This window comes from Microtus oregoni, unplaced genomic scaffold, assembly GCF_018167655.1.
Source record: "Microtus oregoni isolate MIOR12 unplaced genomic scaffold, Mior012 000012F_ref0000307, whole genome shotgun sequence".
In the NCBI taxonomy this organism is placed as follows: domain Eukaryota; kingdom Metazoa; phylum Chordata; class Mammalia; order Rodentia; family Cricetidae; genus Microtus; species Microtus oregoni.
The window spans coordinates 36,903,908-36,921,863 of record NW_024543071.1 but is presented as its reverse complement, the minus strand read 5'-3'; the positions used below and the strand labels follow the sequence as shown (position 1 = coordinate 36,921,863).

The 17,956-nt window shown below is 39.5% G+C and overlaps 1 protein-coding gene across 25 annotated transcripts in view; it reads left to right on the top strand.

Annotated features, from left to right (window-relative positions):
• Trpm3 (transient receptor potential cation channel subfamily M member 3) overlaps positions 1 to 17,956 on the top strand; it is an 804,706-nt gene that overhangs the window by 604,313 nt on the left and 182,437 nt on the right. For 23 of the 25 annotated variants that reach the window (XM_041661180.1, XM_041661178.1, XM_041661173.1 and 20 more), the window contains one exon: positions 279 to 453. In XM_041661180.1, coding sequence (XP_041517114.1) covers positions 279 to 453 — 175 coding nt within the window. Of the gene's footprint in view, positions 1 to 278; positions 458 to 17,956 lie in introns of those variants that run through there. The other 2 variants (XM_041661188.1, XM_041661187.1) reach the window with 1 other exon arrangement.

Genomic DNA, 17,956 nt, shown 5'->3' with positions numbered 1-17,956 from the left:
TCCCTTCTTGATGGATCAGGTTGTCTGATGTGAAGTGGAATAATATCCCTCTTGGGAGTTATGGGGATTGGGCAGGATCATGTGTACTTTCTGGGGGTGGAAATTCTACTAACGAGTTTTCTACAAATGTCATTCAGTGTTTTATCCTTTCATATCTCATTGCCTCCCCCATGCTCAGTAATTTTAGTTTGTGCTTTTTTTTCTCTTTTTGTTTATTTGGTTTGCTGGCTTTGTGTTCTTTTCTCCTTTTTTCCCTTTCTTTTCCTTTTTTAATGCAGGAATTGGCCAAGGGGTTCCAGTGGTGGCGCTCATAGTGGAAGGAGGACCCAACGTGATCTCGATCGTTTTGGAGTACCTTCGAGACACCCCTCCTGTACCAGTCGTGGTCTGTGATGGGAGTGGACGGGCATCCGACATCCTGGCATTTGGGCATAAATATTCAGAAGAAGGCGGGTAGGTGAATTACCAGGCCCCAGGGTAGACTCCTGAGTACAAAGCTGGTGTTTAAAGTATGGAAAAGAGGGCATCAAAGTGTGTTCTCTGCAGTTCAGTCAAGACCTCATATCCTAAACAGCTATGAACAATTATCTAAATATTGACTGTGGGGTGGTAGAGAAGAACAGAGGACAACATATAAAATGCCCCTGGAGTGGGGAATCCATGAAGGCTACCTTGAGACCGCATGAGGATGGGGAGGAAGGAACTTAAAGGGTGTGCTCTTTTCTCTCAGTTTCTCCTTCCCTCTTTTCCCTCAAGGAAGGAGAGGCAGGCACTGGGCTATGAGAAATGAAGCAAACAGAATATGGGTAACAGTGCAGGGTAGCCTCCAAGATAAGCTGAGTTTGGGGCATGAGTCTAAGAACCATCATGGTCAAGCTGCTGTAAACACTTTCGGAAGATTATTATCAAGTACTTCTCTATTGTCCTGGAAGGTAAAACCTCGATAATCGGTTACAGCTCTGGTCCTTTGTGAATTACTCCCAGAACTCCTCAGCCCTATATATTTTGGTGGGAGTATCAGCTTTTTAATGCTGCTGTCTAAAGTCCAAAGCTCCAACTTTCCTGGGAGAAAGTCTCTCCACAGTGGCCTAATAAGACACTCCTGCAGGTCATGGAAGTAATTTGAAACAAGATGTGAATGTGTTTAAGGAACACAACCAGGGGAAATCACTTAACTTTTGCTTTTGGTTGATGTTGTTTCTGGGTTTTCGTTTGTTTTTTGTTAGTTAGTTAGTTTGTTTCTGAGAATTTGATATGAAGAGCTATAGACAGACAATCAAAGGCTGCTGAGAGAAAGAGAATCATTCTTCTCTACAGACAAGGTCTCTGATAGGTTACCAGATCCATAGTGGTCAACTGTTAATGCATACACACACACACACACACAACATTAAGTCAAACTAAAAAGCAAAACACTAATTACCCAATTTTTCTAGCCTATGGTTAGGGTGACAAACAAGTCCCACAGGAGATAAGGCCTCTTATAAATATAGAGTAGCTGTCCAAGGGTACCATGAACTGTGCAAAACATTGAGATATAAAAAAAGAACAGCCTGGAGATGCCACCCTCAAAAACCATAGTAAGGCTAGTAGGCAGACCAGTATGCAACTACAATAATGAAATTACAGACGAGCTAGCCCGGTGGAGGGCACGCCCTTTCTACCTCTCTCCTCGCCAGTAAAGAGATTCCACATTTCAGCCACTACCTCCTCTCCTTTCCCTTTCTTAATCCCTGTTTTGGCAGCCACTAAGACAGTATGTTTGCCTGGTTTATACTGGAACCAATACGTGTGAAGTGGAGACTGTCAGAAGGCTGAGGGCTTCTATGCCACCCCTGAATGCCTTGGCAGTGACCTGACACCTAGAGATCTGATGGTTCTACAAAGATCATCATCGAAGTTAAAGCTTAGTCACTGCCAAATTTAATTAAATTGCTATCATCATTCTTCTTTGGGAGAGTAAGAACTGACCCATCTTATTACTGAGGACCTAAATAGAGGGCATTTGCCCAATGATCTTTATATTGACTAACAAAAGTGTTTGATAACCTTAACTGTTTTTTAATTCAATTTTGCCGTAGTCCTTATTTCTTCCAATATAGCAATATGATCCTTTAACCTGAAAACAGCTCTTTGCTCTTAATTGTTTGTGAACCCATTGAGTTTGCTGATTGTTTTTGTCATATGTCCACAAAGCAGATATGGGTTTGCGTACAGAAAAATTCTATCTCAAAAAACCAAAAAAAGTCTCTGATTATTACTATTTAAAATATGTAAGAAAAAAAATGTGAGTTTTAGAATTGGAAGGGGCAGTGGGCAACTTAATCTAGTGGACAAGAAGTTAAATGCTTTGTCCAAGTCTGCACAGTCTATGAGCTCATCCATCTGGGTTATTAGCAAAATTCACTGAAGTATGTTTCATGATGCATGTTTCTGTCCTACTCAGGAAGGGTCTCGATGACTTCTTTAAAACTTTAAACTTTTAAACTTAAAGTTTTTTTCTTAATATATTTTAATACAATCTTTTCTCATTTTGCATAGCTATCCCTGTTCCCACTCCCTCCTCTCTTCCTACTTCCTCCACCTTCCCCCTTCCTCACCTCCCCAGACTCCTTTAAACTTTAGGTGCACAAAAGTTACCCAGTTTTTTCAATAATTTATATTTAATATTATTAGCATATGTATTCCTAACATACAAAAATAGTGCAGTCCTGGTTGTGATCTTGTGTCCAAGTTTTGATTCCTTTCTCATCCTCACCTAGACCATTATCCACCCATCCCCATACCCACCTAGACCATCATACCCTGATCCTCATCCCCACCTATATCACCATCTACCCATCTTCAACCTCACCTAGACCGTCATACACTGATCCTCATCTCCACCTAATATCACCATCTACCCATCCCCATACCCACCTAGACCATCATACCCTGATCCTCATCCCCACCTATATCACCATCTACCCATCTTCAACCTCACCTAGACCGTCATACACTGATCCTCATCCCCACCTAATATCACCATCTACCCATCCCCATACCCACCTAGACCATCATACCCTGATCCTCATCCCCACCTATATCACCATCTACCCATCTTCAACCTCACCTAGACCGTCATACACTGATCCTCATCCCCACCAATATCACCATCTACCCATCTTCAACCTCACCTAGACCATCATACCCTGATCCTCATCCCCACCTATATCACCATCTACCCATCTTCAACCTCACCTAGACCGTCATACACTGATCCTAATCCCCACCAATATCACCATCTACCCATCTTCAACATCACCTAGACCATCATTCACCCTTTCCCATTCCCACATAGACCATCATCTACCCATCTCCAACCTCACCTAGACCATCGTATACCCATCCCTGTCTTCACCTAGACTATCATCTACCCATTCACATCCTCACCTGGGCCATACACCCAATACCATTCTCCAACCTCACCTAGACCCTCATATACCCATCTCTTACCTCACCTAGATCATCATCTACCCATCTCTATCCTCACCTAGACCATCATACACCCATCTCCAACCTCAGCTAGACCATCATCTACCCATCCCCACCTAGATCATCGTCGACCTATCTCCATCCTCACTTAGACCATCATACACCTATCCCCACCTAGACCATCATCTACCCATCTCTAACCTCACCTAGACCATCATGCATGCATCCCCATCCCTACCTAGACCATCATCTACCTATCTTTGACCTCACCTAGACCATCATAAGCCTACCCCCATCCTCACCTAGACCATCATACACCCATCTCCAATTTAAAACTCAAAAGGACTGTGAACACCTAACTTCACTTGGAATTCTTATTTCTAACTATTTTATAATCTAAGTATGCAAAATTCCCAATCTATATAGTCTCTACACAAACATATGAACCATGGGCAGTTATCCAAGAATCTGAAGTCACTCACATAATTAATACAGAGGCAAATAATTAAATGCTATTTATTTCAGTGGGTCTTCAAAGCTTTAAAATTATTCCAAGATATTTTCAATACTTAAAACAAATAGAAACCTGAAGGGAAGTTTTGTGTACATGTTTGTCGATACATGTAGTCACACAGAGAGATATTATGCATAGTGCTATGATGAAAAGCTACACTCTTAGGAAGTCAATGGTAAATTTATCATGATAAAATAAAGTCACAATATTTCTGTATGCCATTGGAATAACTGCCAGGATTAGTTGTGCCTATTCAGTTTGACAAGAAATTATTTACCACACATGTGCATGCAATTTAAAGTCATTTGCAATGAACATTATTTTGTGGTAGTGTACTTTCTTTACATGTACCAAAGAAAGAAAGAAAGAAGGAAGGAAGGAAAGAAGGAAGGAAGGAAAAAAAAGATCCAGCTAGACTTCATTGACCAGAAAGGATTTCTTCTTTAATTTTTCAAATTCCAATGGAATTGAACATTCTACTACATACATATGTGCATACATATTTATATAAACAAACCTGTACAAGTAAATGCATCATTGTCCAAATAAAATTAGATATAGGGAGCATACACATCCTAATTACAAAGCTTTCATTTCCAAATAGATTAATATTTTTGCTGATTTTTATTATTTGGGAATTTATTTAAATTTTTAAAGTTAATTTAATTTATGGATTGTTAAATGATATAGCTTTAAGGACTATGAGTGTGCGTATTCAGCTATGTAACCTTACATTTTAAAATCTTAAAGAAACGACCTTTTCTCCCCTTACATTGTGACCTTTCTAGTCTGTCATTGAGTTCCTTTCCAAGAATATGAATTGGAAAGAAAATATGAATTGGAAAGAGAATATGAATTGGAAAAGAATCACTTTGGAAGTGAATTATAATTGGCAAAACTGATTATCTCATCTGAATGAGATTGCTTGAGATAGAAACAGACAGACTGTGTCTATCACAGCGCAAATGGGCTTGGATACACTAGGAGACAATCACAATGAAATGCTTTTTCTGTGTGTGGTGCTGAGATTAAAATTAAATTCTGTGTTTTGTCTTTTTCCTCCCTATCTGTTCTGTGACATGTGGTACCTGGAAGAAATGGCCAAAGTCCATTTCCTTATCACCGTAATGGGTTTTCTGTTTACCTGTCATAGTTCAGAGTGAAGCAGTAAGCACTTTCCATAATTAATTCTCTTGCTCCAGAAATATGATCAAAGCTTTCTTCTTAATGGCAAACGACTAAACCCCATAAATACAAATATTAATGCTACCAGGAACTGTTAGATTTAATTACCCAGTGCTAAATACAAAGACTTTCTTGTGTTTGACTAAGCAGATAAACAGCATTGCCTGGTGTCTGGAGCACCTTTCAGTGTGCAGCTTCCTGATGCTGAAATCATCAGGCCTTTACCTGATAACTGTCAACCTCGAGTCTCAGGCTGCAGAGAAATGGGATCTCACCCCTTCATTTGTCACAGAGGGAACAAGTGTCTAACAATGGACAGTGTCAGCATGAGAACATCGTCTGAGCCCGCATGTGCTCTGAGTCACTGCTCTTCATCCGTCACAGTTTTATTACCAATGCTTATATTTTCTTTAGAATTTTTGTTCAAAACTTAACATCCTGGATTTACCACAGTTCAGATCTAGAAAAGCGGCAGCACTAGCCAGCTAGCATCCAAAAAGAAAAACATGCCTTAAAGGATTTTTAATAATTTGTTCATGACTATTGGGAAATTATAAAACTATCAGTGAGGCATATAGCACTCCTATTCTATGTCCTAGTAGCATTTTAATTAGGGATTGACTGTGAAGGGCATGTGAGCAGTCTTTTTTTTTTTTTTTTTTTTTTTTTTTTGAGACAGGGTTCTCTGTGTAGCTTTGGCTGTCCTGGAACTCACTCCGTAGACCAAGGCTGGCCTTGTACTCACAGAGATCCACCTATCTCTGCTTCCCAAATGCTGGGACTAAAGGCATTTGCCACCATTGCTCAGCCATGAGAAATCTTACTCTTGGGAATAGAAGAAAAGAATGTAGTGTGTTGTGTGGTATGGGATGTTTGTGTGAAGAGAGAGATGAGGGGGGGTGATGGATGTAAAGGGTGTGTGTGTGTGTGTACACGTGCTGTGTGTGAAGTGGTAGAGGGATGGTGTGGGGGGACAGTAGAAGTGGGGATGTGATGAATGGGGAAAGTATACACAGTATAGGACAGGGGTGATACGGGGTGAGCGTGGTATGGGAGAGATTTTAGGGTGTGTGTATGTATTAAAAATATTCTGAGACTTTTCTACTTAAGAACTTAATAAGAATTCTCATGAGTTTTTGGTTTATTTTCATTTTCCTTGATGTTAGCCTTTTTTATTGAAAATAGATTTTTGGGGGGTCAGCTAGGATGAAGGCATGAGAACATCAACTAACTATAAAAAGAGAAAACTACATTGCATGGTTTCCAATTTATGCCTGCAAATTTCTTGAAGAATGTTTGTATCTCTCCAAATACATATCATGTGTCCAAAGACAAGAGAAAGCCATCAGAAAAGCAGGTGTATTAGGAAGCTGGGAGTAGTCGGTATTCCCTAGGACATGTCATTCTGTGCAATAATCACAAGTGTTTACTCCTGCTGCTCCAGAGATTCAGCTCACACTGAAGGATGTCAAAGCCCTATCATTTTTCTGTATTGCTTTCTGCAGAAAGTAATTGATCTGGATGCTCTGCACCCCAGCATGATAGAGACATAATTGGAATGCCAAGTAAGAAAAAGAACCCAATGGCAACTAAGCTGATTTCAAGCATCAATTTTAGTTTTTGTTAATCTCACCTGCCTCATCCCTTTTCTAGAACTTTTTGTAAGACGTGTCAAGCTGATTCTTTTTCAATTTTCTTGAATTAAATCATAGAAAAAGACATCAAAAACAAAGACTAGAAGTGGTTCTCCTGTTACTTCTGTAAGCATTGTTTAAGGGGTACCTACTGTGTGCATGAAACTGTTGGAACTGGCTCTCAGAGACACTGTAACGAACATTCAAACACGTGACTACAGGGTCACACAGGCTAAAATGCTTAAACAGTACAAGATAAAATACTGAGTAGGGCATTTCCCACAAGGTTTCTATGGTATCTCAGTTATTCATAAATGCCAATATAATCAATCTACTCCTTTTTCCCTCTTTCCATCAAATCTATCTTTAATGAGGATCACCCTAGATGGTAGAAGAAGAAAAATAGTCCTCTCCGTGTAACAACCCCAAAGAAAGATTCAACCCCCCAAAAATGAAAGGAACTGGTAGAGAAGACTATTTTTTGTTATTGATGTTATTTCTGACATTGATAAGCTCTAAATCGTCCTACTTCCGTCTCCCGAGAGCTGGGATTTTAAGCATGTACTAGTGTAAGTGGTCAAGGAGAGGAATTCTTTAAGATGCCAGGCTAGCATTTCTGTGTGCTTATGTATGTGCATTCTCGCACACGTGTGTAATTAAATTTTATGTCTATATTTAAATTCAATGCATTAAGTGTAATAAAACATAGTAAAATATTTAACATAATATTTACTCACATTTAATTATATAAGTAGCCATATCTTTATATATACATCCAAAGGATTTAGTTGAAGACTTAAACAGAAGACAGATAGCATGACTCTTCAAATTAATAAATCACTGGGTATTTTCTACAAATCATTTTAGGTACCAAGGGTATTATGGAAAGCATAATTTTCCTCCAGGAACATGTATGCAGTCTCATGTAAACAAATATAACAAATAGTTTTCAATGTTAAATTACTGAGTTTTGAGGTGGCAGAAGGCACCACAGAGAGAAAGTATCACTGTTGGTTTTCTCAGAGGAATATAAATATACACCCTCGTCATAGTGCCCACATTCTATGTGGCTAGAACAATTGTTCATTTCAGCACAAATTATATAAAACTTTCATCTGACAAGTTACTGTTAAATCTCTCCATAACGTGTCAACATGGGGAGGATAAAGCAATGATTTTTTAAAAAAAAATTATTTCAAGCATAGAGAAAATATCATGAACGAGAAAGGTTTTATTGACCTAAGTTAGCCAGCCAACTCTCTACATTAAATATTCTTTAAAACTGCTCCACTCATGGCTCACTGAAAAAGTGTGTCGTTGAATATAAAGAGCCGCCATCATCAGAAGGTATCCAAGCAAACCATTATTGAGAACTCTTTGTAGAGAGCTCTTGACTGGAGTTGCCAGAATACCCAGAGGAAGATTTCAAAGGTGCATACTAACCACACACCTTTATGTACTGATTTAGATGGACTGAAGGCAGAACTCAACAAACTGTTTAAAACTAGAACTCAGGCAATCCCAATGATAATAATGCAGGTACCCCACTTAATCCTGATGAGAATAATCCATGAACCCCACTTCACTTAGATAATTTAGATTATGTGAAGATTAAATTTCTCTGATACATCTAGTGTTTTCCAAAGTAGCTTCCCTGGTCTCTGTACCAGGCGAATACTCTCCTCAAGTCACTAGACCATTTGGTGCAGGTCTCTGCACCTGCTGCCACACTTGGTCTTTAGAATCCAATTGAATCAGAAAGTGTATTGACCTTGAATCTCCACCTACCCCATCTGTGCCTAGTTCTGATCAGATTTGAAAATCTACAGGATAATTTTACTGATAAAGTGCTCATCTTGATAGGACTTTTAGTTCTTAGTATTGTTATTTGAATAGATTTCTTAAGAACATCAGTGTCCTTCATTTCTTGTCTTTTGAAAATTATTGGGGATTTTTACTTTTTAAGTTGGTATTCATGGCATTTTCATACGTATGTGTAATTTGTTATAATTCATCTCCTCTCTTTCTGTCTTCCCTTTGACTTACTATCTGAACTCTGTTCTCTTCCAAGTATATTCTGACTAGTGAAAACACACAGCCAGTTTTAAAAGGTAGACAAATTGGAAAGATGAGAAAAGCAGTATTTGAGGAGGAAATGCTCTAGGTGATGGGGAAGTTACAGACAGTAGGACAAGCATTAGATCAGCATGGATGCCATCCCACCTCACTTGTCATTGATGTAATAGTTATCAGAGAGAAACACTACAGTCCCAACCTTCCATATGCTTGGTTTTCACTTTTTTATGTTTATTTTTTTAATTTCATTTTACATCCCAACCACAGTTCTCCCTCACACCCCTCTTCTCCTCCCCCCAGCCCATCTACTCCTTCCAAAAAAACACATCAAAAAACGTATTCACCATGACCAAGTAGGTTTCATCCCAGAGATGCAGGGTTTGTTCAACATATAGAAATCTGTCAATGTAATCCACCGTATAAACAAACTGAAAAAAAAATCACATGATCATCTCATTAGATGCTTAAAAAGCCTTCGGCAAAATCCAACACCCCTTCATGATAAAGATTTTCACTTTTTAAAAATAAATATTTTATTAATTCTTTGAGAATTGAATTCAGTTTATCTTGATCAAATTGACCCCTAAATGCTCCCCTAATTATCCCCAGATCTACCCTTACCTCTCTAATCCCCCAATTTTGTGTCCTTTAGCCTTCATGGGTACCGAGCACACAAGTGGTACACAGGTATACATGCAGGCAAAACAACCATACACGTGGAATAAAGAAATAAACAGTACCTAAATGAAATGACCTTGAATTTAGTTCCTGTCCTTTAGAAGCTAATTCTGAAGTATCTTAACAGACATTTGACCCTGTAGCTGTTGCTACACTGGTTTAACTTGCCATCAGTGGTACCACTAATAATAAATGTCTGGAATGTTCTTAACAGATTTTCCAGAACCCACATGGAATTCTCAAATTGATCATAGAGCACATCATTTTCATACACTATTCACAGCACTGACCACCTGCTGGAAAGCCCTTTTTGACAGAAAAGGAGAAAACACATTGAAAGCAGGGTCCAATGATACATGTACTAATCTTGCCAAAAGAAACACGAAACAAAAGCCTCTCAATTTGATTCCTACATTATTGGGTGGATATCCATGTTTATTACACAGTCTTTGGATAGTTTGTGTCACACAACTCTTCATCACAAAGAGAAGCTCCTATAGGTCTTGGATAAGCATTAAAGAATCTATTCCTTTAAGGCCATGGCAGTCATAATTCAGTGTTTTGGGGACAGGCCTAAGATTTGGATGTCTGTAAGACTGCAATCACCTTAGTTTTCATCATTTGATAGTGTGTTTCAGTTTTAGCATTTCTGGTACGAGAATCACAAGCCATTTTCCTCTTGAGTGCCAGCTCACATCTGTCAGTGATAGGTTCTGGAAATGCCCTGAGAACGACTTTAAGGATTCATCTGAGCTCAGATGAAAGGACCTGGTAGGATAGATTAACAATGAAACTGGGCAAAGAGAGGATCTCACAATCAGTCAATGTGTTGTGAACATCTACTCTGGCACTAGAATAAAATGGCACCCTTCTAAGGGCACTCATATCTATAGGACCCCCAGATGAGTAACAAGTAGTACAGCGATTTATCTAAACAAAGAGAAAAAGCCCACGTTACCACAAAGATACGTGGGATAGAGGAAGCAGTTGCTTCTTGATCAATATGCCAAAACATATCAATGTTTCAATCACCTGGCCACATAAGAATTTCTATACAAGGATAAGGCATGAGAGATGAAGGAACAGAAACTCCTTACCACTGGGAATCAGTTGGAAATGGAATGAGGGACAGGTTGACAATACAACTTACTGTTGATAATATATAAGAAACAGTGATGTTTACATAGGAAATGGGGGCTGGAGAGATGGTCAGAGTGAAGAGCACTGTGGCTCTTGCAAAGGACCAGTTTTAGTTCTCTGCATCCACATGGTGGCTCACAGCTATCTTTGACTCCAGTTCCAAGGGATCTGATGCCCTCTTCTATTCTCTCCTGGAGCCAGGAGCGCACGTGGTACCACACACATATATGCAGGCAAAGCATTCATACACATAAACTAAAGTAAGTTGTTTGAAATTTCTTAAGCAAGGAATTAATCCATCCTAGAATATGTAACAAAAATAGAGAAAACTTACATTATCCCAGTATCTGAAAGAAGAAAATATGGTAATAAAGAATAATCTGACAAACTACTCTTCCCTGACCCCTCTACCCCTATCTCCAACAACATCCTTGACATACTGGAGTTAATTGTATTTATAAATATGAATATGTCTCTTATATATTATTGCAAAACTTTTACATGGAAAAACTTGGTTTAAATATATTATTTTGTAATATTAGATAATTACGATATTGATCCCACTGTAGAAATAAGAAAATGTAGGGTGAAAAGGTCACGTCATTTGCTAACTTTCTCCTAGTAGCACATGGTCTTCCCAGGCAGGCTAGAACTGGAACTATGCTCTTAACACCCGTGCCATATTGTATTCTAGGAAGATGGCCCAGTAACTACAGGAGGCATATCTTGCTTATCCCAGAGTTATTTCAGACAAGAAAGTAGAATGCATCCAGCTTTCTTCTTCTCTCACATGCTACTTAGCTTCTCCTCTGAATAAATCTCTAGCCAACATTTAATGTATATCCATTGAAGGCGTTCCATAGCTTGGCCTCCCCAAAGGGTCCATATACTTCTTAAGTCAGCTCTGATTCTGACTTTGATGCAAGGCCCAAAATAATGAAATCCTGACCATCCCCCTAGCGTGGCTACGGGTGGTGCTCACTAATCGGTTTTACTTGGAATGAACTCTGAGTATATTGCTTGACTTACAGTTTTGGCAGAAAATCTGCCTGACCATGTGGCAGTTGCTGTATTCCTTGGAAAGCTTCCTTTTAGCTCTTGGGCACACGAATAGCCACAGGCAAAGAAAAGAGGGGAAATGACATACAAAAAGCCAGTACTGTTTAGAAATTTGTACTTAAATATCCTGCTGGCCATAGCCCTAGCTCTAGTCCAAGGTGGAGCATTTGCCTGTGCTGTAAACCTCAAGAGCAATGCTGACCAATAGAACTTTTGGGGATGATAGAATCTGCCTCTTTGTCATCCATCAGACAGTCCCTGAGTACTTGGGTTATGGCTACAAACTTGGACTAAACTATAATTAAACTTAAATGGTCCCTTATAGCAAATGACAACCACACTAAACACCACAGTTCTTCATTTCTACAGTGGGTTTTCACCAGACTAGAAATGTTTGAATTCTGATAGATTTCCCATGTTATTTGCTATTTCATTCACTATTACTTATTCATTTGAGAAATACATTGAATAACTATTATGATCTAAACCCTAGCCCAGATACTGGCAAAAACACACAAGGAAGCCAAAAGAATAAAATTCTCTACTTTTGTAAAGCTTAGAGTCTAGCAAAGTTAGAGGATAATAATAATAGTAATAATTAAAAATGATAATAAACAGTACTTTAGAAGGTGCATGCAGGAAAACTACAGAATTATGTGATCAACACAAAAAAATGAAAAAGTCTTTTAGGATTATTAAGTTGGCACTCTAGAGAAAATACAGACACATAGGTAATAGAACTTGCCATCCAAACAGCCAAGGAGCTTAGAGTCTAGGTTGTCTTATGAAAGGCCACCAGTAAAACACAGATCACAGAGCATGTTCTTATCACAAGTACCAAGTGCTCACTTGCCACTCTCAACACCACGATGCCACTCACTTGTGTTTCCTTTGGTACATATGCCTATACCTTCTATGTTACTATACATGGCTCCAGATTTTGGAATTCAAGAGCGAGAGTTAAATGGGAAACGGTCCCTCTATGGATATCAGAAATAAAATTTATCTGAGAGCATCTTGTTCCACTGATATGTATATATCACAACCTATAACAGACAGTCTCTCTAAGATCCACCTCAGTAGTAGATAGAACCCTCAGGAATAGTCCAGATGAACAATTTCTTCTAGACTAGACATTAAGACACAGAACTGCTGTCTGTCTTAATTGATAGGGGCTGTTTTGTAGCTGGTTTCGATATTCAGTGACAAAATAATCTAGCCAACCTACATCTGTGTTCACTTTGATCTGTACCAACATTCTATCTGGCCATCCTTTTCTGAAAAACAGCATCAGAGTTGCTCTTGGGGATTCTAATTGTTGAATATTTATGTGTATCTTTCAATTAATTAGAGGAACTTTGAGCAGCTGATAGAAAAAACAAAGAATTCCCCTGGGAACACAGTAGATGCCTGGAGTCACATTGCTGAATCTTCCTATGTCGACTACAGAACATCCTCGTGTATGTAGTAGAAGATAACACTTGCATGGAGCCCTTTAAACAAATCGTAATGTTTAATCAATACACCGAAGTGAGCCTGTACATGGAGGCTGGCATACATCATTATCAGAGTCTTCCTTTCTCACTCTCTTGTCTCCCCACTCAGCTGGCTCTCACAAGTCACATACTGTTAAGGAAGTCAGTTCACCTCTACAGACCTCACATTTTTTCATTGCATAAAATGATTAAAGTTGGATCATTCCTTTATTCCAAGTTCAAATCTCTCCAGCAGAATCTTCCAGGTAGGGCCCTTCCTGGCAAATACATATTTCCAATGGATCAAAATTGGAAAATCAGGAGGTGTAGAGCTTTATGAGCTTTGATCCCCACCTGTTTGACTGTGAAATGATATAAGATTAGTTCAGGGACCTCCTCATCACCAGCCTATTTCCATCTCACCTGATGAATGAATGTGACCCTGGCCTTCCCCCATGGAAACCACTGGGCTAATTGGTTTTCAATGGTGCTTTGCCTTCTCATTCAAAGACTTGTTTCATCCAACAACCATGGCACTATTCCACTTTCTCTTCACAGTGTGGATACTTTGCATGCTGGTTATCTTGTTTCAGCTCTGAGCTGGGTTTCACTAGCACTCCTCTGAAGGTGTGAAAAATTCTTAGGTATATAAATAATCCCTGTTTAATAGCTCTGCATCAGAGGTTGTTCTAGGTGTTTTTCTCACATGACCGTTTGACCTAAAAACATCATTCTTAAGCATATATGCTAGATCTGTTATCAAATGAGGAGATAAAGACTGAAAGAGCTGAATAATCTATTCAGAGTCCTCGGTAGAAAAGGAAGGGATGGTTTCCAATGAGAGGCACCATATCAGAGTGTTTTAATTACATCCCTACATCTTCTACTGATCATTTATTATATATGTTTGTTGGGTTGACATTCGTGTGATAAAATTACTTCCAGTTGCCAAAGCCAACTAAGCCCTGTGTGGAGGAAATTACCTTTGTATCACTGAAATGCTGAATATCTTCAGATGGTGGGCATTCTTGTGAATGACTGACTGCCCTACACATTATGGGAATAAAATGATCTTCTCCCAGAGCATCTTGTAAGTAGGAATCAGAGATTTTCACCCATGAGATAGTTTCAACTGAGGTTTAAATAGGCTTTGAGTAGAGAGTTTAGGAGCAGAAATCGTTCCATGCAGTAGACAGAGCACATTCAAGGGCAGAGAGGTGTACAATATATGCAGAGATCCTGTATTTATGGGAAGTATATAAGAGTAGCAGAAGAGAGCCTAGGTTAAGCAAGAGACCACAGATAATCTTAAATTACATATGCAAACTAAGATGTCATCTGACTGGTGATGGGGAGCTATTGCAGAATTTTAACAGTGTTCTGGAACATGATCCCTCTACAAAAGAGCCATTTAATCAATGCAGTGGAGGGTGTACTGGAGGAGGATAGGCAAGAAGCCAATTAGCAGTCTTTCTATTCCAGCTGAGAAAGATAAAGACAAACCCAAGCCAAGGTTCATGGAGAAGGAGCTGAGTCAGGACAATATTTCCAGAATTCAGAGCTCTATGTGCTGGTGTTTCTAATAGGGGTTGCGAAAACCTGCAGGTGTACTGTCACCTCACCACCCCAAGCAGACGTCGATGTGAAAGAAAGACCCTGAGGGAAACAACCGAGTGTTTGATGGTGACTTCCCCTGGTCATGTAGAGCTGGCCCAAGCATGCACATACGTTACTGCTACTGCCTCTTACATACAGCTTTAGACAGGAATAAAAGGATGAGAATGGTAGCCATAGAGAATGGATGCAGGTCAAGTGACAAAGTCGAAAAAAAAATACCCGGTACACAGTGAGTCCCGAGTAAATGTAGAGAATCACCTAAACCAAAGCAAAAGCGTTGTAGGCTCTATGCACAGAACTAAGTGGCAGTATTTTAGAAATGTGTGTGAGTGGTTAGGTGGCCACTTTTAAGGATACATGGTTCTTAACCACATTAACTACTCAAGAGGAAATAATGCTACTAATTCCTAGATGCTAAGACTGGAGAGGCTCATCTCCCAACTGACTCTGAAGACGGTGCATGACGGTAACAGGTGTAAGTATGATTTGCTGAATGAGCGAATGAATCAGAGAATGAACATGCAAATGTCTGCATGGGGTGACTGCAAAGCTCCATTTTAATTAAGCTTCCCCTAGATCTAAATATCTCAATTTTCCCCAAAGTAAGAAATCACCGCAGTTCTTTAATCCGTCTCAAATGGGAAAATTATTTCTCCTGAGAAATTATAATTCAAGGCCAGCTGCCATCACAGCAAATTCTCGCGTGAGGCATGCCACACACCAGACCCTTTGTGAGGATGGACTTACTTAATTCACATGTCTATGAAAACACTTTATCACCTCCATGTTACATATACAAAGAGAATAAATAAGAGCTAAGTAAGTCTTAAGATCACACAGCCAGTGGGTGAGAACCTATTAAAAAGGCTGTTGGCAGCAGAGGTATAGCATTTGAAAGAAAGTGAGAGCTTTTCTCGAAAGGAAGGGGAGAGTAAGATTGAAGAGAAGAGAAGGAAGCATAGGGATTGCCATTCTCTATGACCTCATTCAAGGACATCTTTGGGTGTCCTTTGTGTAACATTTAGGCATTGGCTTTGGCTTCAAATAAATGACAAAAATTTCTGTTTTCTTTAGTAAACTAGAGATGCCATTGGAAATGATGTCTTTAAAGTACCAAGTGTGGGTATTCACAGTTTTATTTATATAAGTAAAATTTTTCACCCTGTGTGTGCGGCATCTCAGAGCATCTGCAGGGCTCTTGGGAGGACCGCTCTCCTGGAAAGCTGTTAATTAACCTAAGATTAGCTCCTGGAGTCGCACTGAATCCTAGATGCTTTTTTTTTTTTTTTTAGTTTTCAAGTCTAGGAACAAAATCTGATATTGCAGATAATTAAATTTATTCTGGGAGAAGTATTTTTACATGTGGGCTGCATTTTCAGCGTTTGAATAGAACACTAATTGCAAAGTGTGGGGCATGTTGCTGGCTATCCTGAGCCCTGGGTAAACACTGACCTATTTTAAATTACTCTGTGACGAATCTGAAAACTACAGGCCATACATACAGCATTTAAATGGAACCACAAATGCCACAGCACAGAGATTTTCCTCGGTCGCAAAAACCCTCTAATTTGAGGTGGACCCAAAATAACACTGATGCATATGGAGCCCCCAATTAGCGGGTTCCATAAATAAGTCACTATCACAGACCTGGTTCTAAAGCTACAGTTTCACAGAATGTTACAACCATGTTTTGGTGTCAAGACGTTTTCAATCACTACTCTAGTGCCATAAAAAAACTCCTAACAAGGGGTTGTCTCTAAATCCATTGATGTTCGAATATCATGGTAAAAATTTTAAAAAAGCTATCAATTTCTCCTCTCCAGGGCTGTGGAGTGGGAGAAAAAAAAATGGAAGGAACTAAAAATAAATCAGAGTTTCAAGAAAGCGGGCTTCTCAAAGACAGGAAAATGGGTATCCACAAAATAAGACAGGGAAACAGAGTGCATCACAGACGAGGGTCTAACGTAGACAACAGCTTCAAGCTGCTGAGTGCTCTGTCTGGTGTCTTCATTTACCAAACCCCACTTAGACTCCTCTCCCCTAAGCCGGTCAGAACACTCCCAACATTCTCGTTTTCTCATTCTGTCTCTCTCCTCTCTCCATTTGTCTGCCTGTCTGTCTTTGCCTCTCTCTGCACATACATTCATTATACATACATACATACATACATATATACATATATACACATGCATATATAAAGGGAAAGCATTTTCCTAATAACTAATCGAGCTTATATTGCCCCCTATGATGCACATGACTAGGAAACTAAATGACAGGGAGATATAAGACAGGAAAACTGGAACCATGGCACAAGAGTGAAAGGAACAAACTCAGCCCAGTCTGAGATCACCAGGCTACGTGACTTATCACAGATCACTCCAGCACCTTTCCCAGTTTCTTCCCCTACAAAATAGGCCACCTGCCTGCCTCAAAGGCTCTTCTCCCATTTCTGCCATGGATTGGTAAATCAGGAGGTGCTAAGAACACAGGAAATGCATAATATGGGATTGTTCTTAAAGAAGAAGTGTCATTAAACCTCTTCAACCAAAGGCGTATGAGCTTTATATGTGCTATTTCTCTGTTAAGAGGAGTGACTGGTAACAATGGGACACTTAAAACAGCAGAGGCATGCCAAGAATATTTTCCTTTTGATGTAATCAGAAAGATGTGGCGGGGGGGGCGGGGGAACAAAGCAGAACTGGAGTTCAGTAAATGTAACACGATGCTTCAGATGGACCAAGTCTCCTTTGCTTCCCCCATCATGTCCTTTCCATACATGATGGTTCTCTTCTGCATATTTTCTATTCTACCAGCAATGAGCCTGTCCACTTTGCAGCTCCAATCCATTGTAAGGTTCTTCTTGCTAAGTGATTGATCTGAAGCCACCACCTTGGAGAGATATGAAACAGAGACTCCAAACTATAGAACTCTTGGGCGAGTCTTTAAGCTCGCCTAGTTCTGAAAGCTGTGACTAAGTCAATTATACGTCATTCTTTAATTCCCAAACTGACAGATTGGATGGAAGTGACAGACAGCACTCGCAAACAGTTAATGACTTCAGGGAATTCAGAGTTCATTACAGATGGCTGGCAGTAGAGAACAAA